General features: G+C 40.6%; 3 protein-coding genes across 9 annotated transcripts in view; 2 read left to right on the top strand and 1 right to left on the bottom strand.

The window, feature by feature from the left end:
* The window catches only part of LOC120714021 (probable E3 ubiquitin-protein ligase HERC1), a 51732-nt gene extending 39450 nt beyond the window's left edge, over window positions 1–12282 (bottom strand). For 5 of the 7 annotated variants that reach the window (XM_040000008.1, XM_040000012.1, XM_040000014.1 and 2 more), the window contains exons 1-15: window positions 12202–12282; window positions 8518–9526; window positions 7437–7532; window positions 7159–7341; window positions 6568–6780; window positions 6006–6104; window positions 5788–5884; window positions 5541–5684; window positions 5274–5401; window positions 4802–4946; window positions 4526–4697; window positions 4212–4346; window positions 3953–4118; window positions 3062–3187; window positions 2424–2645 (exon numbers count right to left, since the gene is read on the bottom strand). In XM_040000008.1, coding sequence (XP_039855942.1) covers window positions 2424–2645; window positions 3062–3187; window positions 3953–4118; window positions 4212–4346; window positions 4526–4697; window positions 4802–4946; window positions 5274–5401; window positions 5541–5684; window positions 5788–5884; window positions 6006–6104; window positions 6568–6780; window positions 7159–7341; window positions 7437–7532; window positions 8518–9495 — 2904 coding nt within the window. In that variant the 5' untranslated portion in view covers window positions 9496–9526; window positions 12202–12282. Of the gene's footprint in view, window positions 1–2423; window positions 2646–3061; window positions 3188–3952; window positions 4119–4211; window positions 4347–4525; window positions 4698–4801; window positions 4947–5273; window positions 5402–5540; window positions 5685–5787; window positions 5885–6005; window positions 6105–6567; window positions 6781–7158; window positions 7342–7436; window positions 7533–8517; window positions 9527–9988; window positions 10375–11904; window positions 12173–12201 lie in introns of those variants that run through there. The other 2 variants (XM_040000010.1, XM_040000009.1) reach the window with 2 other exon arrangements.
* Window positions 12283–13376: 1094 nt separating this feature from the next.
* On the top strand, window positions 13377–14696 carry esm1 (endothelial cell-specific molecule 1). Its single transcript, XM_040000938.1, has 3 exons — window positions 13377–13886; window positions 14174–14317; window positions 14503–14696. Exons 1-3 carry the CDS (start codon window positions 13580–13582, stop codon window positions 14595–14597), a joined length of 546 nt encoding a protein of 181 aa, XP_039856872.1. The 5' UTR covers window positions 13377–13579; the 3' UTR covers window positions 14598–14696.
* Window positions 14697–24994: 10298 nt separating this feature from the next.
* The window catches only part of arhgap24 (Rho GTPase activating protein 24), an 82352-nt gene continuing 81723 nt past the window's right edge, over window positions 24995–25623 (top strand). The window contains exon 1 of the mRNA XM_040053420.1: window positions 24995–25528. The gene's annotated coding sequence lies outside the window, so the exon portion shown is untranslated. The remainder of the gene's footprint in view (window positions 25529–25623) is intronic.

Genomic DNA, 25623 nt, shown 5'->3' with positions numbered 1-25623 from the left:
ACTAGTCACGATTACGTCGACTATTAAAATCGTCAACGACTAATTTAATAGTCGGCGCGTCGTTTGAAGCTTTGTTAGATCCCAAAAGACGCAGGAATAAGTAGTAGGATTTAAGAGTGTAATAACGGACTGAAACAGAAGATGGCAGCACTGCATGTACAAGGATGCCAACTGCCGTTAAACCCCGAAGAAGAAGAAGCTGTGTCCCAGAATTCATAGCGCAGCCCAGCTCAGTTTCCAACAATGGCGGCAGCTAGTTAGTTTTAATATTACTCTTATTATTCTTTCTGGGTCACAAAATAAACGTTTAACATATTTTCAGGTGAGAATGTAGCTGTGTAAACCTCAAATATCTGCTCAGTTTATCAAGACACCACATATTTTCAAAAGCGCTCCGACGTTTTCGGAGACGTCTGTTACCCACCAGCTCGATAGTTAGCCGGGGGCAAGGCTCACTAGAGCCGTGAGAACACCGGACTCCCGGCAAATCGTTTTCAAACCCACCGCCGTCTTTCGCTACTCAGGTTAAACATATATAAGTTACTTAGATAACTTAAAAATTATATTATTTGGCTTTTTTTTAGTATTTTATTTGTTCCTGAGTAAATTGGTTTGGCTGAGATCAAAGTTATAGTTTTTGCACAGCTGAATAAATGTCAAACAGACAACTGATTATCAGAAGTGTGAAATGCTCAGAATATACTCCGGTGTCCCGTTATATTTTAGATAGCAAGGAGTTTATTAAACTTCACCGAAACAATCTGCAAATTTCATTAAAATTTAATAAACTATCATCTTGTCTTTATTTTTAGTTAGCACATACCTTAAACACTTAAAGCTGTAAGCTAATGATAGTTACTGTATATAAGAGCAGATGCTGCTGGTGCAATAAGCTGTACGTTTTACGTCCAATGGATGCATGATCTGATTAGTCGACTAATTGCAAAAATAATCAGTGACTAGTCGACTATCAAAATAATCGTTTGCGGCAGCCCTAGTGTGAAGCGGTGGGAATGAGAATCAGCACCTCCAAATCTGAGGCGATGGTCCTCAGCCGGAAAAGGGTGGAGTGCCCACTCCGAGTCAGGGACGAGACCCTGCCCCAAGTGGAGGAGTTTAAGTATCTCGGGGTCTTGTTCACAAGTGATGGGAGAAGGGAGCAGGAGATCGACAGACGGATTGGTGAAGAGAGAGCTGAGTATAAAAGCGAAGCTCTCAATTTACCGGTCAATCTACGCCCCCTACCCTCACCTATGGTCACGAGCTGTGGGTAGTGACCTAAAGAACGAGATCACAAATACAAGCGCCGGAAATGGGGTTCCTCAGAAGGGTGGCTGGCATCTCTTTTACAGATAGGGTGAGAAGTTTGGCCATTCGGAAGGGGCTCAGAGTAGAGCCGCTGCTCCTCCACATCGAAAGGAGCCAGTTGAGGTGGTTCAGGCATCTGACAAGGATGCCCCTGGGCGCCTCCTGGGCGAGGTTTTCCGGGCATGTCCCACCAGGAGGAGGCCCCGGGGCAGATCCAGGACACGCTGGAGAGATTATATCTGTCGGCTGGCCTGGGAACGTCTTGGTGTTCCCCCGGATAAGCTGGAGGAGGTGGCTGGGGAGAGGGAGGTCTGGGCTTCTCTGCTTGGGCTGCTGCCCCCTAAACCCAGCCCCAAAAAGCGGAAGAAAATGGATGGATGGAACAGTCTGACTGAACAGTAAAAATGTGCACAATATTCAGAAAACCTGCTAAAACTTTAAACAAAACTACTTATCAAACCCCACTGACACACTATTGATTAAAGTCTTTATTTATTAAAACATCCATCCATAATCTGGGTCTACCCAGGGGTCTCTTCCTGATTGAGTGTGCCTGGAACACCTCCAAAGGGAGGCACCCAGGACTAATCCTAAACCTAAGATTCTTAAACCATCTGTGTCCTTTTGACATACAGGAGCAGGGGCAGTACTCCAAGATCTCTGTGGATGCTTCTTACAGTACCTTCCTCTCTATGGCTGAGCCCAGCCACCTTACAGAGGGCACTCATTTCAAACGCTTGTATTTGTGATCCTACTCTTTTGATCTTTACCCAGATTTCATGACCATAGGTGAGGGTTGGGATGTAGGTGGCCTAGTAAATTCAAAGCTTTCAGCTATGCTCCCTTTACCTCAACAGTTCAGTACAAACATCCGTAACCGAGTTAAAAAACATAAATACAAAATTTAGGAAAACAAAATTTGACATGGGAAAGAAAAGTTCAAAATTAACCCTGAAAGCACTAATTCAACCTGAAGTGAAATCTTTCCCCATTTAACTCACAGACAAGTCACACACACACACACACACACACACACACACACACACACACACACACACACACACACACACACACACACACACACACACACACACACACGCGCCTCTATTTCCTACCGTGTAAAATCCTATGCTAAGCAGCAGGGTTCTCAGCAGCACCTCTGCTAAGTGCAGAGGGTCACAGGTGTCAACAGAGCTGGATGAAGAGGGTTGTCGGACTGACAAAGGAGTCACTGGAGGCCCCAGGGCTGTCACTTCTCCAAAATTGCTGTAACCTAGAAGAGAGGCTACGTGGCTCTGGTCCTGAAGGCTGCTGAGGACCATGTCTAACTGAAGACGCTTTAAAAGACACAGAGTGAAGAAGAACAGATGGTCTAGCTCTTCATAATTTAAATGTGAATTTATCAGAAACATTGCTGCAGAGAAGTCTTAACAATTTCACTATCACTTGTTTTCACAGCGTTCCAGCAGTCTTCAACACATTGCCAAGCAACACTCCAACTAAGCACATCAATTTAGCAGACACTGTTATCTGGCTCCAAATATCCATCCATTTGTTAGCTATCCAGTTCACTGTCATTACTAAAACCAGCAAAAACTAGCAGTGAAGGATGAATTCTTATTTAAAACAGTTTAAATACACAAAATAAACAGTGGTTAAAAATTCAAAGCAGACTATTTCTAATGAGCTAAGACACAAATGTGGAAAATACACATCCTGTCACTGCAGCGCTGCTAAAACAGAACCTTCATACCTGTCCTTTGGAAAGAACATTCAAACTCTGAGGGCCCTGAGGAAGGAGTGAGAGGAGCAGCTCCGTTCTCTCCCGAAGTGGAGGCAACAGCAGGGCCGCACCAATAGACAGCGTGTTCAAAACTGCCTGAGGATTGATAGGAAGGGTAACAATCATCATCATCATCAAAATACATGAGATCAACAGTTAGTGCTTCTTTCAATAAATAAACAGGTTGGCCACATGTCTGATTACACAGAATGGAAGCTTGTAAAACTTTTTCTCCAATGAAGTTTATATACAACCACTGATGTCAATTTAACAGCCATATACAATCATCTGCAAACCTGCAATAACACATATAACACAGACACACAGAACAAGACAAAATATATAATAAGGTCCTTAATACCCCTTGAAGAGTTAGAAAAAAAATAATGGTAACAGAGTTTTCTCTCTATGTTTTAGGTCTTTACCTTACAATATAAAGCACTATGAAGGGACTGTTGCTGTGATTTGGCGCTAGAGAAATAAAACTGAAATGAATTGTTTAGTAAAAGTACTCGACTGAATGGAAATATGTAACGGTGTGTTTCTTTTTTTAATGCAGCTTAACAAAAATAAAGTAAAATATATATAAGAACTGAATTACTTGAAAAAGGAACTGGTAAGAATATAAGCCTGGTCTTGGAGTGCAGCCCCTGCTCCTGGCACAGAATAAATATCCATGCCAAAATATTTCATGAAACTGACTTGTGGTTAAATTCAACCAAGAAGCTTGAAAATCTCAGATTAATAGGGTTCTTGGTGAGCTCCATAATGTTCTGGTTTATAAACCAGCACCAGCACAACCCTACTGCTGTATTAAACCTGCTGTCACTGTAGGAATACTACAAAAAATAGTCCGTTTACTTGTTGTATGGAGTCTGGCATGTCAGTGTCTATTAGCCTGAAGAGTAGGTTTCTCAGGGGCCTGCCCTGAGCACCCAGAACCATAGCACCAGTGCCTCCAGCGTGGGCCAGGGACAAGTGGATGGACAGCAGCTTCATGCACAGCAAAATAAAATGATGGTGGTCCCTGAGGCACAGAGAAATTCATATAATTTTAGTTTGAATGAAATTTCCTTGAGGTAGATGAGTATGTTTTGCTAACTGAATGTAAATATCACACCTTTTACAAACGAAGGGAGCTGGTGGGGTGTCGTTACTAATTCCATCACAATAGCTTTCCAGGAAGTTGCGTAAATAAGTGAACGTACTCTCCTCCAAGTCCACACAGAAGGGCCTGTGCCACGCCACAAGCTGCCTGAAAGCAGAAGCACAAATATTTAATAACTAATATGAAACACAGTTCTGTTTAAAAGTGTTGGTTCTCCACCAATTTCTTTACATTCTGCTTCAAACTGTATTAAAGTCATACGGGTGGACAGCACAGAGCAACAGAGGTACACTGTACTTTGGTTTAATGATTAGCTAAGGGATTACCTGTCAGTTGGAACTGCGGTCCAAGCCAGACTGTGAGAAGTGCCAGCTGTAATTTGCTGTATCGAAACGCCCTCTAAACCAAGCACTTTCTTGGGTTTGGAAATAGGTGTAGAAGTGTGACCCTGCCCACACTGGCCCATGGTGTTATTTCCCCATGCATACACTTCGTTCTCTGATGAAAAGAAAACCAGGTACGTTGCAGCTGGAGCACATTTCTTTTATTGTAAGTGTAATAATCATCTGTTAAGGGAATGTGAGCTGCTAACGATGTCTTACCGTGGGACAGAGCCAAACAGTGGCTGTCTCCACATGAGATATCAATAATCTTGGTGATGCTCAGGTCTTCTATCAACCGGGGCCTCAGAGCTGTTGTTTCAGAGGAGCCGCATCCTAAACATGAGCCACAGCCCCACGCAAACACCTAAAGAAAGAAAATGTTTTGTTTTTAAATCTATGAATTACTGACGGATTCATCTACAGAATAGTAGTAATCTGTAGTAATTATGTGGTAAACACTAATGAATTAATGGTCAGAACTACAACTTTACACTAAAGAAGTGCTAATAGAGAATGAAAGCAACATTTGTTAATAAGACTTTGGTATATCCCTTTAAAATAAAAGCCTTCACCAAATAGTTTTTTTCTTTTTTGTCTACAAATTAGTTTTAGATCATGTGTTTTTTCAAAGACTTCACACACAATAGGCAGTTTAATTAATTTAAATCTAACCAAAAACACTTCATCTCACCTGTCCTGCAGAGGTTAGGGCCAGAGATGACTGGCTACCAGCACACACTTTCCTGATGATGAATCCATGCAGGGATTCTACGACCTTGGGCCGATACACACGATTGGTGTCTCCGTGACCCAGTTTACCTGCAAGGATGAGTCATATCTGAGCATGATAGGGCACAACATATACTGCTGTGGCACTGTCACACACATGAAATCTTGCTTTGAAAGTACTTAAATTACACTAACTGTGTTAAAATCGAACAGTATACCATCCACTCACCATTATCCCCTCCTCCAAAGGACCACACAGTACGCCCATCCTGAGCCACAGCGATGGTGTGGGAGCTGCCACAGGCCACCTGCCCGACACCACTGATATCCTTCACTAGTGTGGGCATGTTCCGACTTTGGCTGTCACTTTGACCTGGACACAGGACATCAGAGGTTGTTGCTATGCTACCATAGGAATTACATCACTTTGAAGTGGCTGAGACAAGATCAAGCAATTTGAGAAATAAGCTGTGTACCAAGTCTGCCAAAGTCCCCTTCGCCCCATGTATAAAGCTCTCCATCATTAGTCACAGCAGCACTGTGTCTGTAGCCAGCAGACACACAAACAACAACCTGTAAAAAAAACAACAACAACAAAAACACCACTATTTATTTATAATTATGTTAAAAATCAATTGGCTTATAACATTTTACCAACATTTTTTTTCCCTACAAGCTGCCATTTCCTGCTTACTTTGCCCAGCAGCGGTCCTTGTATGATTTTGGGATACTTTTGTGTAGCACTGTTGCCATGGCCCAGTTTCCCATATTCTCCATCACCCCAGCTGAAGACCTGAAAGAAATATTTGACAATTTACACCGTATTAATCGGTTTAATTAAAATGTAGTGGTAGTGGAAGACAGTGAATTACAACAAGTATAAATCATCACCCACACATGCGGATGTTTGAGTGGGTGTGAAATGTGTGAAGTTTAAAATATTACCAAACTGGCCTTTGAAAAGCGGGAAAGCTCCATCACTTTTTCACAATGTTATCAGGTATACCTGTTCAACTGCTCATTAATGCATGTGTGATGCTATCATGGTAATATGGACCAATATTTCTGATAAATGTTTCCAGCACCATGCTGAATCTGTGCCATGAAGTTTCTAGACAAAAGTCCAACCTGGTACCAGAAAGATGTACCTAATAAAATCTCCGGTGAGTGTATACATATTATATCGCAGTTGTAGTGTCACAAATCCCGCATGCAAACCTTTAAAATATTTACTAATAGTCGTTCTAACTTCTTACCTCTCCCTCGACAGTGATGGCCAAAGTGTGACCATCGGAGCCCTTGGAGGAGGACACTTTCTTAATGTTCCTGTGTGGTTCAAGTACAAGCTTCTTGGGCATAGACTGGTTGTTGGAGTCCCCCAAGCCCAGACGGCCATAGCTGCCCTTCCCACATGCTTTCACTGAGCCATCCGCAGACACAGAGAAGGTGCAGTACTGGCCTGCTTCAATCTAACAGAAGATTAAAGTGAACAGCATAGGAAATGTAAACTGGCACGCTAAGATAATTCTAATGATTTATTAATGTAGTTCTGGAGTGCTTTCAATTTTATAAACTCACAACAACACATTCAATACAGCACTCAAATCAAAGACAGCATTTTCACCTGTTTTATTTGGAATTTTTGTTTTGTTAGCACAGTTGGGATTTTTAACATCTGTAACCATTTTTTAAAAAGACAAAACCCACCTCAAGTGTGAGGCATGTGGAAAATCTATTAATACCACCACAAAATTAGAGATTATCAAGTGTAAAAACTTCAATAAATAATAGGAACATTAATCATTTCATTGAATTAGTTTAAGCCCTACCCTTGTGGCTTGTCATACCATTTGGGCATCACTGAAGCCCTGCGTCAGTTTTGGCAGCAGGATTTTCTCCAGTGTCCCCTCTGCCAGCTGATGGCTGCTGTTGCTGCCCCACACATACACCATGACTGTATTGCTCTCAGTGCCGGGAGCAGCTGCATCCGTGCTACACGAGCACAGGCAGTAGGACGCTAGGTTACAAATCTGTCGGCGTAGAGAGAAGCCTTTCAGGTCAGTTACTGTAAACGGCCATGAATTCTTAATAGTGTCGATATGCATGTCAATAAGACTTCACTCACCTCTTCAAATAAGCAGAGAGCTGCCTGGGAGAGTCGACAATGTCCATCTGCATCCTTCTTAAGCACCTGAGTATTGACGGGATCGCCACGAAAACCCTGGAAATAAATAGTTGTTGTTGATCCTTCAGCATAGTACGTTTTCACTTTGATCTGACATTCAGTGTATGTAAATGTTGCATGCAGATTTGGATTTATAACAAAATGAACTTGTATTTGCAGTCTGTTGTTTTCGGTACCAAATATTTCAAAACCTGATGTATCAGAAGGAAAAACATTTCTCTCCCTAAGAACAGCGACATGCCACAGCATGATCAAACAGAGACTGAAGACAAGCAGGCAACAACATAGCTCTTTGTAGGCACACTAGTGAGTGGAGAAAGCAGCAGGCTGTATTCAACTTGTATTTGTCTCACTAGAAACAAATGAGCAATCTTCATCTTTTACACTCACCAGCCACTTTGTTAGATAAGGCTAGTTAAATGTAATTCAGCCTAGCAGCACCAGCTATGACTCCAATACTTAGACTGAATTTGACCACCTCTATGTGATAAATAATGTGCAATATAATGAAGTCGTTGGCAACGGCCATCTCTGGTTGCCATTTGTACAGAAATATTACAAAGCTGATTAACCTGCTAAAGGATGACTCAATGTGCATATCTATAGAGGACAGCAAGGCTGACTCAATCCTAATCCTTATCTGCACATTAACCCATACAAGCTTCAATGACACACTTCATTTCTGAAAAGGACAGCCTACAGAAGCATGAACGTGAAAAGCCATTTTCCTACTTTAGAGACAATGGGGCTTTTATCAGTATGTTCATGAAAGGCTGTGAAAGTTACCAAAAATAAACGCATGAAGCAACCGTGGCTCTAATTCAAATCACTCTGAAAGTGGAACAGAGCCACAGCATGTGAACTGATTGTACTTAAACTTCTGTAAACGAATATGTCCAATATATCACATGATCTCAGGACAAATCTATCTCAGGCAATTAAAGAAATACCATCAGTGACCGAGTGTAACATTAAAAAAGTACGATTACTCCAAAGACTGATATGAAAACAAGTCGCATACCGAATATTGCCTCATTTGGAGAAGAGTTTGATGGATGACATCAAAGCCCACACCGGCTGACTGCTGGGAGCTCAGGGAGGAGGAGGAGGAGGAAGACAGTGTAGGGGTGGAAGAGGACATGGAAGCAGCCAAGGCTACCTCCACCCACTCTAGCAGAAACTTCAGGGAGCCTCTCTGCATGGCCAGGCCGAGCAGCAGCTCCAGCGCCAGCCTCCGACCAATCGGGTCTGCGCCACCGTTCCCGCTGCTCACCGATGTCTTCTTCAGGAAGTCAGCCACCTGTGCCAGACAGTCCAGACCCACTGACGGGATCTTATTCTCATTAGCCAGAGAGAGTGGTGGCAGCGAAGTCAGGACAGAGGACGCTGTGTTGAGCACATCGTTGCAAAGCACAGACTCTGGATGAATAGAAGCTGCGTATCTCCAGTTCTGCTGCAGTAGCGAGAAGAGCAGACTCAAGCCAGTCCTGACACCCATTTCTATTAGAACATCTGTACCCGACTTAATTTTGGATGCTCCCCCTGGTAGGAAAGGCTCTGAGGCCGGCTCAATTTGCCCACATTCAGTTCCGCTGTCTTTGGAGTGGGAGGGCAGCTGCACACGGAATTTGTCATGGTATTTGCTGTGAAGTGCATAGTAGATCCTCTGTAGAACTACCAGCCTGTGGTGGAGACCCAGGGTGTAGGAGGTTTGCGTCAGCACGCGGTGAGCCAGCCATCGCTGGCTACGAAGCAGGGAGGACAGGTACTCTTCCTTCTCCGCAGATGCACTGGACTCACATTCGAAGTCCGGAAGGCGTGGGCCTGCGAGTTCTTGAACAGGTTGGGCGAGGGTCACCACTTCCTTGTTGTGAAGGAGCTTATCGTAGAGCGCGGCAGCACCATGCCTCCTGGCTGTCTGCAGGCTGTCCTCTGCCGCCCAGGAGCTATTGAAGTGCTCCTGCCACTTCAGCAACACATGGGTCTGACAAGGCACCATGTCTGAGCATTATCTATACTCTGATGTATACCTAAAAAAAAAAAAAACATATCAAAAGAGAGGATGAGGCTTAAAGAAAGTCTAATATAGAAAATTCACACATATCCACTCCAGTACAGATTAACACAAAGAATTGCACATCTCTCTTCATCACAAATTTACAGGCAACATTTGCTGCAGAAAGCCAGTGTTCTGATGCGTTTTCCTGCCAAGTGCATTCAGTGTGAAGGTGTCGGGTTTCTCCTTAGCGTCGGCACTTGTCCAACATACACTACATCCAGGATATTGCCATAGGCCCGGTGGGTATCACTGAAATAGGTCAGCTCACCCTATGATGGCAGCTAACTAGCACACCCACTAATGAGGAGGGTGTGTTTGTCTTACAAGTTATTACGCCACAAAGCACAAAGGGATGCAATACAAAATAGCACATGTCAAATTTGAATTCATAATTCATTCATTTAAAGTTGGTTCCCTAACCCCACATTCTCACCTAGTGATCTGCTGCATTTTTGTTGGCTTTCCAATCAAAATAAGAGCGTGTCTGTTTCTGTCGACTGGAAATGACGCATCTCCAGCCAAGCAGCTTTCCAGCTAGTGGGGAAAATAATGATTTTACTCATAATATTTTGCAGATAATCAGACACCAGCTGGTTAACTGTATCCACCCCCTTGAAAGTCATTACATTCATAACAGAAGCTAAGCCACAACAGTCCTTGTAACGGTCACAATACGAAGGTCATATTCATAGCACTAGTAGGCACGACATTCCCCTGAAACACTGCTTACGCACACTCATCTTAAATATTCTAAAGCAGGTTAACCAGTAGACCTGATACCCACTTGTACATTTACTGTATTATTTTTTAATCATTTTAAACATACATGAACTAATACTTCTAGTTAATGGTAAACAAAACAGTGATATTAGCCATCTTGATTACCATTATGTTGATTATCGGATGACCCTACAGGTTCTAACTGTACCAAACTAACGGTTGCTCAACATGTGAGCCCACAAATTTATCCATAGTCCATAGTCCTGTCACAGACTCTCATTTCTCTTGCTGTCCCTGAGGCCCATGGGGCTATATAGTTTCCACTTTGGCCAAAAATAACAGCAGGCATTGATATAGTAGTGAGCTCCATGGTCAGACGACAACAAGAAACTGCCAGCAGTGTAAGACGCAACCATCACACACTGCAGACCGTCTGGTATTTAAGGATATCAACATTCAGGACACGTTGTGAATTTAGTTCTCTGTTCTCATTCCAAGCAGCTCATTTCAGACTTCAGTCAGCAAATGTCAATCTACATTATCTAGAGTACATAGAGTATACACACAAAACACTTCTTCCATTCCTGATTGTTTAGAACAGATAATAGTTTGGGCCAAAGGTCCCAACTGGTTAAAATGAAAACAAAGGCTCAATAAACCTACATAGTTTGTTGGTTTTGTTTTTTCTGATTTTTTCTGCATTAAATGCAATGAATTTAAGTATATAGAAATGTGCTATACAAATAAAATTGCCACTGCCATAGGTGGGATCAAGCAAATGGGGGGGCAGCAGTATATCAGTAACTCCCATGCATGGCAGTGATATTTTCCAAAAAAAAAAAAAACAACCTTTGGACCAAGATGATAAAAATCTGACAATTTAACTAAATGTGTTTTCTATGGAACAAACAAATGCTTTTCACATAAAACAACACAACTTTCCCGACATAAAAATCTTTTTTAATGTAATCTGTATATTTTTCTTAATTATTATTATTTTATTCTTTAATTTTTACTTTAAGACTACATTTTTGTGCACGGTAGCTGAGCATAAATCCACAAGAAAATAATCAAGACTTTAAACGCAACCTCCTTCATACTGACTGCTGGATGAGGTGAGCTGACACTAGGACGCCCCTTTCGGCACGATGGGGTTTGGAAGTTGTCGAGAATGAGCTGGAGGAAGTTGCCGACCCAATTAAGGGACGTTTGGGCTGCTGTTGCCAGGACAACCCCATCACTAAAAGCATAATGAATACTTGAATGACTGTTAACCAAAACCAGGACTGGATAACAAAGAGAATTTGTTCACCATAATACAAGCTACCGGTTAAAAATACATTAAATTTATTAACAACAACAACAAAAATAACAACAATAATAATAATAATAATAATAATAATGATGATGATGATGATGATGAATACAATTTAATAATAATAATTCTAGGATAAATGACTTGGGCACCCACGCTTATGACAACCCGGTAGGACATTTAGTATTTAAATTAACAGCATGACACAGTCCTGCGGGCTGGCTTCTCACTTTAAAGCTTATATCAACATTTAGTACCGTTACTGCTACGTGGCTCACGTCTCTCTGGTTTATTGTTACATAGTAGCTACCGACCTGCACCAATAAAAACACCGGCAAACGTGAAGCGCAGATTCCGCCGTGTCATTCACAAACACCGGTAACATTATTCTGCGTCTGCGGTGACAGCTGAGCTAACGCTGGCTGCAGTGCAGTTGCTAGTCTGCTCCATGGCTGTCAAAACCCGACCAAGCCCCTCCACTTGGTGCCTGTCAGCTCCCGGTAAAATAAACCCCCGCGTGGGTCGCTAACGTCGTAAAGGTAATTTTAAAATGAAAAGACATATAAGACACACTGACAGTAAAAACACCGCCAGTGAATGTTTTGCGTTACCTGCTGTGTCCCAGTGAGGTCTCCCTTGGACGCAAATATCATCATCAACCTTCTCCTCGCCCCCCCTCTTCTTCTTCGGACGACTTTTAATCCCCGATGGCAGCCGGTGTTTGATCGACGCGTTACCGCCACCGTGTGTCTCGGAGCGAAGCTCATTAACGTCACTAACACCTTTGAGTTTTTGTTATAAAAAATAAAAAATCTGCATGGCCAGAGAAAAAGTCAAAGTGGATAAACAAGAGACAGGCTGTAGCCACATTGAATTCCCCAAACCACAGTTGTAGCAAAAATGATTATACCCCATTAAACCGCTCTTTAAAAAATCGTATTATAAATTATAGAAGTTTTATAAAGATACAATACTTACGGGAAATATGCACTTAATAGTATTAATTAGGCAAAATGAAAATTAACAAGAAACACAGACGAATGATCCTCTGAAACTTTGTTGCATTATGGGAAATGTAGGATCTGTATAGACCCTGGGGCTAGGAACCAGGTTAATTCCTTCTCACGTTTCATTTCTGTTCTCCTGAGTCGCTTATGTCTAGTATCTTGTAATGATTGCTACTCTTGATGTCCAATAATAGTATTTTTCCAGCCTTACTTTTTAGGTTAAACGAAAATAGAAACGTAAGGAGCTCTTTTTAACTTAAAAAAAATAACAAGGGAGCAAAGATTTGTCATCAGAATCGTTTCAATTTCCCCTTTTCTTACTATAAAACTCAACAATATTAATGCAGTAAATTTAACAAGGAGCTAAACATTATTGTAAATTTATATGAATTTATTTTTGAAAGCATTTCCTCTGTGATTTCAGGTGCACATAAAATTCATGGCAATCTGAATTCAAGAAACTAATTTGCGTGTGTTGTGGGGGCTAAAAAGACGTATCTCCAATTGTGTAACATGTTAACGAATGAGAGTTCTCACACAGCTACAGGCCCAGTAACTAGCACAAAACTAAAGTTGAATCAGTGGCGACAAACCTAATGCAATCGGACCTCTGGGGGTTCCCACTCAGACAAAAACAAACCAAACTAAACTTGTGACATCAGTTCACACGAATTTCAATTCCTGGATGGCGGTCCAGAGTTAATCCCACTTCCAAGCCGGATTTCTAAAAAAAGGGACTGACAAAACTGACTGACAAAAAAGGGGGGGACAACAACACCGGAATGAGGAAATTGACGAGAGCAAGCCATGTGCAAAACAAAGTTGTTCATTGCAGATAACCATGCAACCTGATGAACCACAGGTCACTCCGCTTAAGTCTCGCAGAGGTGCTCAGCTTCTCTAGTCTCACCAGGACACTCATCCAAAAGACAGCATCACCCCTTTCAAGCTTTCTGCTCATTCCGCTTCTTCCCGTGCAGTGATGTTTTTTCTGCTTATCACAGTGTCGTGTTCACTCGTGGTGCATGATGCTGAGGCATGGAGCGCCAGTGTGAAGTACGCGGTGAACTGCCCCGACAGATGCACGGCGGAGCGGTGTGGCGGGACGCAGCGGTGCTCTCGGACGGTCCTGGATGACTGCGGCTGTTGCCAGGTCTGTGCAGCCGGCAGAGGGGAGCACTGCTACCGCACAGTGTCGGGGATGCACGGAGTGAAGTGCGGACCGGGATTATTCTGCGAGTTCTACAAGGATGAAGACGACTATGGAGACGAATATGGAATTTGCAAAGGTATTTTCTCATTAAATAACCTTAAAAAATCTGGGAGCTGTTTGTGCATGCTGCAGTTTGGTAACACTGATGTTACTGCACCAAACCCAGTATCCATTTATGTTATTACAGCCTTTACCCAAGGTTTTAGAAATTCTCCCAAATAACGGCACACATCTGTGAGCATGTGCAGATGCGGACATCCTTGCTGAATATTTAACTTGATGATCATACCTTGTATAATCTGAGACTTGCAGTTTATGCTGTAGCAATATCCACTAAATAATAAATGTTTTCTTTCTTTACAGACTGTCTCTATGGAACCTATGGGGTTGAGTGCCGTAAGACCTGCAACTGCAAGGGAGGCATATGTGACAGAGAGACCGGAGCTTGTCTCACCCTCACCTTCTTTGCCAAAATCGCCAGCAAGCTTAAGAATGAACCACAAGCAGGTAAAGGAGAAATATTATTTTCATTTAAAGTTGAAGGTTTGAAGCCTTTGTGTAATTAGTAATAACTTCTCTATGGGCTAGAAGAAGCTGAATGTCTTGCCAAGTGGACTAAATTAAAATTCTGAATATGATGTATCACTTGCATGAACTGAAAGGCTAATGGTCTCCTTTACTTGTATTCTCAGGGACTGAGGTGGGCTCGGGAGAAGTGAACGCTGTGCAGAACACAGATCAGAACACAAACAGATCCACTGCTCCAAAGCGGCTCAACCCTCGCTGACAAGTGCTGACAAGACTGAATCTATTCAGTGTAAATGTAGCATTAACTTATAAATTAACTGAAAGATATATTTTATTAGAATATGCCAGATAACAAATTAAAAAAAAAAAAAAAAGAAAGAAAGAAAGAAAGAAAGAAAGAAAAAACACTTTGTTACAGCTTTTGGAGTTTTTAGTTGGTTTGCTTGGTTTTTGTTTGACACCATTATCTTTTCTAATGAAATATGCAGACTATGTTATTCTTTCCAGATCTTTCTTTGTTCCTCAATAAATTAATGAAAATGACCCTGCAGTCTCTTCCCATTAGCTTCAGTGTCATTTAGAGTGCCTTTGTTTGTCAAAGTTGAACTGTACAATGATCCAAAATGGGCATTATCATATACAACACTGGGTGTGGTAGAGAATGCATTTGCAATTAAACCAAAGTTATCACTTAAGGTTATCATTTAATTGCCTAATTTAGCAATACATATTTTGCCTTGGTTGTTAAATTGAGCCAGACATGAAACACCGAGTGGGTATGTTGTAAAAGCATTAATTATTGCATGGTAATTAACATATTGTGCAGTTGTAGATTAAACTAATTAAATATAAAGGACAAATAAGCCCATAAATAAGTGGAATCCATTCATGTTGTTAACTGTAAGTACATTGTGCAAGGCGACAGAGTTGTTTGGACACAGCAGATTAATCACTGTAAGCCAGAAGCCTCTCTGGGCTTTGCTTGGCTGTGTGCTTTATCGCCACATTACTGCAGCAGGGAGCTCTGCCATTTCTTCATATACCTCTGGGTTTTTCTCTTTTTGCAGTAGGCTGGGTTCCACCAGAAAAAAAACTCCACAAACCAAGACATCATTTTTTTAAATCTCAGATGAGCATTCTCCTTATTCCCAGAGTATGTTTGTGTGTAGAAAATTTACTGTCCAGATATAGTTGTAAATTTGGACCAAAGTGTCACACAGATAGAAAACCTTGGCATTTATTTAAGGGAGGGAAAGGGGTCTTTTGAGCAGCGCAAAAATATCAAGAAGTCTGATGAGAAGTGCATATTTTGAGCAGAAGGAATTCCTGCCAGTGTGGTTTCCCATGATGATGTGACATGATGTATCCAAACACAGGAGCAAAAATGGATTTTATTGCTGAGACTTTTTACAGACATCTTTGACTTCACATTTTTTGGGTGCCCTAGTTTCTTAGCTTTCAAAAATGGGAAAATATGCTTTTTTCCCATGCAGAACACAACTCTCAATCAGTGAAAAACGTTTTAATCCAAAAACGCAAAAGAAAAAACTGGAGGAGGAAAGAGAGAGGATTCAAAGAAGGAAGGTTTCTCAGTCTATGTAATGAAGGACACAGACTTTTAGTTTTGTAACAAAAACAAGAAAAGCAAACATTATAATATTGTTTATTTACTGGATTTTCTTCTCCACTTCACCCATCAGTTTCTTTAAACACCATGATAGACACAAATTTTAAGTCAGCGAGCGTCATTAAGAATACACCCTTTTCAGAAAATGGTATCTAACTTTAGATTTAACAATTTTATTTAAATCCTAAAATTCTACAGAAAAACAGTGGAACAAATTCTGTGCAGATTATACAAAGCACTTCAAACAGTGTTGTGTAAAGGTACTAGCCACCCCTCATTTCTTTATTTTTTGCTCCCAAGTGGAGACAGGCTGCTTTTATTAGCAGCCTATCACAAAACATTTCATTTGTTTCCATTTTTTAGCTGAATCCATAATGAATGTTAAAAATAACCCAATTTGACAGGCATAAAATAGTGATGTTTGCATAAATAATATGATTCCCACTGAGGTATTAGCAACAAACTTAGCATATGTCTGCAGTGTGGGCAGTCTGTCCTTAAAAAAAGAAAAGAAAAAAAGAAGAAAGAACCTGAGAGATGCATTTAGCCCTTTATTTGATCATCTACTGTTCATTAGAAATTTCTCAGTGGAAGGGTGGATGTCAAGAAAACAAAGGAAAAAGCTGTGGTATGCCAAATTATACTGACAAATCACTGGCAACAAGTCTGATGGAGTGATGTGAAATTTTGAATTCAAATCATTATCATTATGTACAGAGGGGATCAGGACAGAGGGACAAAATTTGTGAAACCAACATGGTGGAGGCCCTGTCACGGTTTGGGGCTGTATTTCAGCCAGAGGTTTAGCGATCTCATCAGAATTCATGGAACTGAGAACAGAAAAATGGATTTTGATCCATCATACAATACCATCTGGAAAGCATCAGATTGGCAGCATCTTCTTTTTCCACCACAATAATGTTTCCAAACACGCTGCCAGTGCAGTACAAACTTACCTGGATAGAAAAACATACAACTGAACACTATGAGGTGTGGATTGTCCTCCCCAGAGCCCCGACCTCAACATTACTGAAGCGGTGGTCCAAATATTGATTTTCAAGACTTGTTCAAACCCTGTTTTAGCCTTATATACTGTCTTCCTGTGCATGTTTACATGTGTTCTATTATATTGCTGCACCTTTGTCTGTAGCAAAATATTTAGAAATGAGGGGTGGCTCAACATTTGTGTACATTTTTTAACTATATGAGTTCACGATAGCATTTGAAAACAATAATGTAATACTCGGAGATAAATGTCAAAGTAGTCATATACATATATATTTTATATATATATATATATATGTTTTTAATAACACTTATGACAGTTCAATGAAAATTTTAATTAATTCTCTTTAAAATCGTAAGGAATCCTCATGGCATTAATGATCATTCATTATATGTGGCACTTGATTAGATACTTATCATATGTAATCCTTCATAAGGCAGCATTAACGTATAGAAACTCTGCTGGAGATTTAAAAAAAATAACTACACGACATCCAGGACAATAAAAAGATTTCAAGAAAATACTGGCCGAGCTAAAAATAACTCTTATTAGCCTCACCTCTGACTCTTACTGGTACAAAAATGTTTTCCAGTATTCAGCTTGTTTATTTCCTGTGCTTCCTGACACCTGTGAAAATGGTCCTTCTTCCTGTTGTTGTTGTGTCTGCCCAAGACAGGAATTTAAAAGCATGGGGTTTTTCAAGTGACACTCCGAAAGCTCTGGAATTTATACGTGACACACAACTGCACATGCCCTGTCCTTGTTTTGGGAGCTAGTTAGAGAATGCTTCGTATCGTTTCAATCAACGCTTCACCTCTAAACACTACGACAGAATTAAAATGTGGCCAGTCTGAATTTGTTTCTAAATCATAAATATGATGAACAGGGGTGTATCAGCATATCTGTATTATTATTATTTACAGGAACATTCATGATTTCCCAATCCTCACATTTCCTTGACCAATAGCCATAAAAAGCAGAAAGGATGAAGTTTCCTGAAAAAGACACAAATTACACTGCATGTGTGTTGGTTGTCAGTCCAAGGACAAGGTGACACACAAACACACACATACATACAGGTATGGGACAGTCTGTGTGTGAAGGCAGTAAGCATTCACACATTCAAGTGCTTAGGCTCAAATGTTCCTCTCATTCCCCTGAGAACCGACCGGCCGAGGTCCCGCAACCAAACAAAGGACCCTGGAAAATAACAGGAAAGAGTTGGTGAGAAATACCCTTTATCTGACTCCCTGAACACGTCACTGCCGCCTCTGCAGAAACAAAGGTGCGTGAATGGAGTAGTAAATAACACTGATTTACTGCAAATAGATGTTCTGGTATTTATACTTTGGCTCTGCCTCAACAGGTTGTTTATTGTAGCAGTGGACTGACAAACACCGCAAACAAGGAAATTAAGTGATGAGTTTGATTACACTGATTGCAGGTAATCAAAACTAAGCAACAACAAGCGCGTCGTGACCATCCTGGTCTGTTCAAATGACGTAAATTCGGTCGGATTAATCAACTCTTTTGGTTCTTTTAATCAATGGTTTCACTTGCTTTTTCTTTTTTTAATGGTTCTCAGAAACCTCACGTAGTAAACTGATAGCAGCAAAACAACAGGTCAGATCCTTGACCTTGGCGACCTGACAGATTTCTGACCCCTGGAGGGATTGTCTTTTCCATCATGACGTGACGTGAGGAGGAACATTCCCAAGCAGCGTTATCATCACACCTCCAGAATATGGAGACTTACTTTTAGTAGCCAACAAACAACACAAAGAAATAAATGACCTTTTTTTCATAATTGCCTGAGATATTTATTCATGTAACTCTTTGCTTTAAGGACCTATTCTGTTACCTAATGAATGGGGATACATTTTTTTTATTATTATTAATTTGGAAACAGTAAGGAATTTTCTGGCATTAGAAAAATGTTCTCCTGGCGAACGTCCTTTTTTTTTTGCAGAAATCAGAAATATTTACCATCAGTACATTTTGGTTCTTTTAATCAAAGTTTAATTCTATTCTATTCTATTCTATTCTATTTCCTTTACTCCCAGTTATGTGCACTAAACACTATCAGAACAAATGAGTCACAAATGTATCTTTCACAAGAAATGTTGACCACTAAAGTTGACAAGATACATTTTCCGTTAACTGGTTTTTAACAGCATGGCTGTGGATCGGGACCTCCCCGCCTTTGCATGTGCGTTTATAAAGGATGTAGTGAGAGCAGCAGCAAGACACTGAGCAAAACACGTATCAGGGACACTGATTAGGGTTAGGGGTTTGTAAACATAAAAGGAAGTGGGTTGCTAAGTGGCTCGCAGATATTTAATGGTTGCAGGCAGAATAGAAGTTGAATTTGACTTAATCGCCTTTCTAATCTACTGCTAAGTTATTTACTTTATATCAAGGATTTTAAACTCATTTTACATTGTGGGCCACATGCAGTCCAGTTTGAGCTTAAGTGGACTGGACAAGTGAAACTCCCCTTTTTTCAGTGAAAATAAGTTGAATGACACATTTAATCCTTGACATACTGTAGCGTGATATAAGACAAAGAAGTGCAATTTCAACAGTACGCCTCAGTTGTTTTCTTCATAATGAAGAAATGTCGCTGTAGTAAATGAAAGAAATTTGTGAGCGCCACTCTTTGGGCCGAAATTGTAAGGCTTAAATATGTTAAATCACAGACACAAGTTCTTGTAACTCATTGCCAAGACTGTCCTTTAATTATAAAACATAAGGTTTTTCTTAATTCAAAGCAAATATCCTATGTATTTATTTTTTACAGTGGATCCAAAAACAGACAAAGTTCACTTTGAGACTTGACTTGTTCTCCCTGTTTTTATGTGGGTTCTCACCAGGTACTCCCACTTCCTCCCACAGTCCCCATTATGATAAAAAAAATGTAATTAAAAATTTTAAAAAGCTACAAATGAGAATTTTTTAAAATGCCCATTAAAAAGCTTTTAATTTTAGTGAACGTGAACAGAGTTTTGAAATACATAGATTTGTGATTATCCATTTTTGGAGAGACACATGGACCTCTGGTGGCTTCTTTTTGCACTGTCGGACCAAAATAAAAAGAGAAACATAAACACGCTTGCTGAAGTTCCTATTTCAAATGTTTTAGAGACCGCCAGCAGAGAGCACTATTGTATACAAAGAGAATGGTAATCTTACACCACTGATTTCGGATACATAATCATTACTTTTACCCAGGTGCTATTAGATATTTCAGGTACCTTAGCATATGTAGACATGTGCACTTCATGGAACTTAAGGTCAACTGGATTTTTGTAGTTCAAGAGAAAGAAGGAAAAGAAATGTTTCCTGTAGTTAGATAAATACGCTGCAAGAAGCGTGTGAGCAAACTCTTGCAGTGGAATGAACATGTCTTTTTGTGAGTGGGTGTGTTTGTGTGTCCGTTTTTTTTTAAACTTCCTTTCAAAACACCAGCTCTCAGTATATTACAGAATGTGCCAAATGACTTTATAAGGAATGAATGCACCTCGAATTAGGGCTTCTGAATGGCACCACTTGTTTACTGTGCATGTTTAACTGGGGGGGTTTAAATTAGCTGGTAACAGAGGAAGGTTGAGAAGATGAATTTTATCTTAACTGAAGGTGGTATCTGTATGAAGGTGATGTAAATTTAAAACACAAGTGTGTGGGGGGGAAAAAATGAGTGAAAATGTCAAAATTCAGATCAAAATTTTTATACACATTTTAACATCTTATCTGTCCACCCATCTGCTTGTTAAGTTAAACGGACACATTTCTGACATCTCAATGACATCACTGAATAGTAGCATCACATGCAATCTCACATATTCACAGTAAAATACACAAAATATGGACCAAAAACTGCTGAGTGAAGGAGATGAAGTGAAAGGAAGCAGCAGCAATCCCAAGCTTATGTCATGAATAACCAACAACACCCAAATAATCACTGGCACAAACATAAAAAAATGCAGTTACCTAAATATTAGAATATTATTTCTAATACTTGAATTTAAACACTTTCACTTTATTTTTGTCCAAAGCTCAACCCTGCCAGCACAAGCATGTGTGCATTCTTTTGTAGCTAGTCATACCTGCGGGCTAAAATGTGTTTTTGTTTTTGCAAAATTCATTGGTAAGTTTGTTGCACTCAGATCTTCACATCGTGTTCCATTTCCATTTTCTTCTATAAATATGTCTCCTTCTCAAATGTTTTTGTCCTTGATAGAGCTTTGTGCATTCAGCTCCCTGTCATCAGAGACAGTGCTCAGGCACAGCTGTGCAGATACAGCACGTAAACTAAGCTATTTTTTCTCATACATTTAAGTTAACTAGGCAAAAAAATAAGGTAGTAAACTGAAAAAACAGTTAATTTGGCTTGTTTGAACATAACCTCAGCAATGGCATCAGTCAGATATGTAGCCATTAACCTGGTTTCACAAGGATGAATGAGTGACACAGATCAAACAGACTAACAGATGAGCAGATATAATTTATCATGTCATACTTTGGTTTCTATATGCCATACAAATACAAACAGGGAGGTAACTTTGCTATGGTTTAATACTATGCTGTACAGCTGTTCTGACAAAGAGATCTCATTATAGTATTTTTCCCTTCTTGTTCTAATCGACACTGTCATTGATTGTGTGATTTTTGGATAGAAACAAGCAATAACTGATCTTTACCATTGGGGGGCAGTGTGAACAAGCTGTAAACAGATATCCTTTAAAAGTGGCTCAAAGAGTTTCACTCAGAGTCAAAAAAGCACCAACATTATTCAACATTTGCCATTTATTTAAGTCATTTTTGCATCTGCCTTGTGTATTTTTGTTTTTTCCCTCTCTGTCAGGACCGTTTGCCAACCAGTTACAACCTCTGTGTGTCTGCTTTGTGGCTTTGTGGGGTACTGATTACAGCCACTGAAGCTATATGGAGCATCTTGCATCCTTAGTTAGTGAGCTGGCATTTATTTCTGTAAAATGAGACCGTTTACTGGCTCCTTATCTGCTTTTGAGTCTAACACGTAAGCCTTTCTACCTTTCTGTAGAGGCTCTCTAGATTTTGCCAAACTAAACCTCATTATGATGCTAAAAGGGAAGTGCTCCCAGACACCTGCCCACTGTGGTCATCTACCCACTTACTGTCGCGACACACTGACTGGCAGAAGTTGAAGATCACTCAGCTACTGCTTTCATTCTTTGGGAATTTACACAAGGGGACATAAGTGAATAAGAAACTTACAAATGGAGAAATGAAGCTGAAAAGCTGAAAAACAAATAACAAAAGCATTATTCCCATTCACAGCGAGTAGGTTCTTCTCACCAGAGATTCCTGCTGTCTGTCCAGAAGCCACCAGTCCAAAACCTCTGACTGCAAGGCCATGAGAACACACTGAGAAAAACTCATTCCCAGAGGCTTCCTCTGTGAAGATTCATCCATACTAATCTCATAAGTTGTCTATCAGATGAGGTCTCCCAGAATATCTCATGGGAGTAGATGCAGCTCCAGCTTGTTTACAGATGGCCACTTCCTACGTCACAAGGTCACACTGTTTCATGTTCAGCATTCCTCGTCCTGCAAATATAATTAAACACGCCGAGGGATGGCCGAGGACAGATGGCTCCGAGCCTGCTGTTGTTTGTTCCATTTTATTTAGTGAGATTTCTCATAAGGATGCTTAATTTTTGTAAAGTGATTAGATTTTATTACAAAGCAGGAATTCTGTTTATTTTTGATTGCCAGATATTAAAAAGCTTTGTTTTTTATTATTATTACTGAATTAGATGGACAAGAGCTTTAAAAATAAAGCTAAATGATTGCTGTGCCAACAGTCTTTAGTCATCTGATTAGCAATTTGTGAGAAAATGCTTCTTAAAAATGGTGCTCTAGTGTCAACACTGATGTCAGCATTTTAACACGCTGCTGTTTATCAGTAAGAGTGGGTGCCCCCAACCTTGGTGTGTGGAGAAGCCCCACCCACCTGCTGTTCACACCTTGTGTTTTGTGAGGGATGGCCACTTAGAAGAAAGAGAGGGTGAGGGTAGTTAAAAGGGCTTCTTTCTGATAGCAACTGATAAATAAGACTTATTTTCACAACTGTGAGCCATGCAAAGCTACTCTAGCAGAATACAAAACTATAGATGTGAAGTTTAAAATGAGCAAAGTCGCCTTGACTTAGAAGTTTGACTAAAACCATCAGTAACAGTGATGATCACAACATGAACATCTGTAGAAAAAAATCACAGCGATGCAATTTACTTGACTTTAACTGGCTCTAAAAGTGTCAACTTCATTACAACCCAGAAAGGAAATATAAGTGAATTTCAACCTCTGGGGACTGAAATTTTATTACAAAGCATTTGCAGTTCTGTTGAGATATTTCACTCCAAAGTGAAGCAGAGGACAAGCTAATGTTCCCATAAGTGGAGCCTGGCGGCCCGGATGGCTAATGACCAGAGAATTATGATCACAATTTAATGATTGGTGCTAAACAGGTCATGGATCTCTCTCTCTCTTGCCCACAGCCAGCTAATAGATAATAAAGAAAGGCCTGAGCCTTCACTTGACCCTCTACTATGTCAGGAACCCAGCTGGGACCTTGCTTGTTGATATTATCTCCTCCACAGTTGTCAGCACTTCATTTAAAGTTCTCCGTCACCTCACTCAACCAGCTCCTCCGCAGGACTGCACCACCACAACAGGTCAAATTTGCCCGCATCTTATTACCTGTGAGTTTGCAAACAAACTCATCATCATGCAGATGATTTGATTTTGAGGAAGTAATTATTGTTGGCACACCAGCTACCTCCTACACAGACTGGAATTTGCGTCTCTCTGTTGGTAATGAGCACCTTTTGCAGGCTCAGGGGATAAATTGGGAATTCATAAATGCTGGTCCTGTGGTGATAACATAAAATGTAGTTTGCATGCTGACCAGTTCTGTAAATTATGCATTTGAGCTTGAAATTTTTTTTTTCTTTCAAATGCAAAAAAATTAATCTATTCCTTTACTGACATTGTGCTATTATGCTATGGGGTATGAAATAGCCAGTGCATTTTTTTTTTTTTATCACCAATTTTAAATTAAATGTTTGATATTTATTGATTCATTCAGTCATCACATATTGCACAGACCATGCAAACAAATCATTTAAGTACGGAAGCTATTTTACAAATAGTGATACAAATGGTAAGCTCATTGAAGATAGCCTTCCCTCCAAGTAGAAAAAAGTAAATAACATAAACAAACAGATGAGCAGCAATATTTGTTCATGTAACCTAAAAAAGTGGATTAGTGTGATCATAACCAGCCGTGTTGCTCTTTATTGTAAAATATGCTGAATAAGAAGCATAATGATGGGAAATTACCACACAACTCAGACGTTCTGCCTGCAGGAGCACAGATACAGTGATTCAGACTGTGACAGCTCATGCGATCTCATCCCAGGCACTACTTTATTTGTAAATTACAGAATGAAAAACGCCTCCTCACCAGAATTAGCTAATGCAGCACTATGAATTTAAGAAAAAAAAAACATCAACAACTTTTAGACCACCCCCCCCAAAAAAGCAACACTTTCCAGGGGCTATGTATACAGCTGGGCTGGGACCAAAGTGAGGACAGAGTGACTGAATAAATGTTTGCTGAGCTGCCTGCACGCAGTCGTTTGTACATGTCATGTTGAAGACCCCGTAAAACTCTGGGTGTGTATGCACGCTGGATTAGTCACAGATGGTGTGTGGAAAAGTCGAGATTTTTTCTGTTTATTCTGCATTATTAGCCTGCTGTGGGAAATTTCCTGGCTGTTGAAATTTTAAGATGAGCAGCACAAGTTTCAAAACTGCTGGTTACTTTGCTCTGTATGCTGAAATAAAAGAGAAAGTCAACTGAGGCACTGCTCAGTCGGAGCTCTCCCTCGCTCTTTGAGACTTCCTCAAACATGATTTCTCTCTCTGTATCACACACACACACACACACACACACACACACACACACACACACACACTCCTCCCCTCCCTGCCTCCTCCTCCACCTCTCTGTACCAACACACACTGCTGTCTCACACCGAGCGTGAGCGCCTCAGCAGCCGGGATGACTGGAGGAGCTGGGACTGCAGATACTGCGGTGCTGAGAAAGACGGCGTGAGCGCGTTTGTGTGCGTGTGCACGTGCCTGGGCGGACTCCAGCTGTAATGGTGCCCCGTGTGTGTGTGACTGTGCTGACCGCAACAGTCATCCTGTCCAACAGCGGAGACTTTCTCAGCGTGCAGATGGTGTGAGCAGTCAGGGGAAAAGTTTCTAACAGCTCGACTGAGTCTCGGCTAACTCAATCCACACTGCACACACACTCATACACTGTGCCAGTCCAGGAGGGGAGCAACAACAACAGCAGCAGCAGCTGAGCATGAGGACAACTTGAGCTTGTGTGTGAGCGGGATTTGTCTTGTAGTTGATTGATTGACCTGTCGCTGAAGAGGATACGGTGTCTGGGCATCACCACACATCCGAGCTGTGAGATTCAACAGGGCTGGTCGTTTGAAAGGTGAGTCCGTTCAGTAAATCTCTTGACTCTTTGTTATGATTATGAAAATGCTGTAAGCAAAACGGACACTTTGTTACTATTTATTTATATTTCAG

The sequence above is a fragment of the Simochromis diagramma genome, unplaced genomic scaffold (assembly GCF_900408965.1).
Source record: "Simochromis diagramma unplaced genomic scaffold, fSimDia1.1 OVJJ01000596.1, whole genome shotgun sequence".
Taxonomy (NCBI): domain Eukaryota; kingdom Metazoa; phylum Chordata; class Actinopteri; order Cichliformes; family Cichlidae; genus Simochromis; species Simochromis diagramma.
This window is presented reverse-complemented; position numbering and strand designations above follow the sequence as displayed.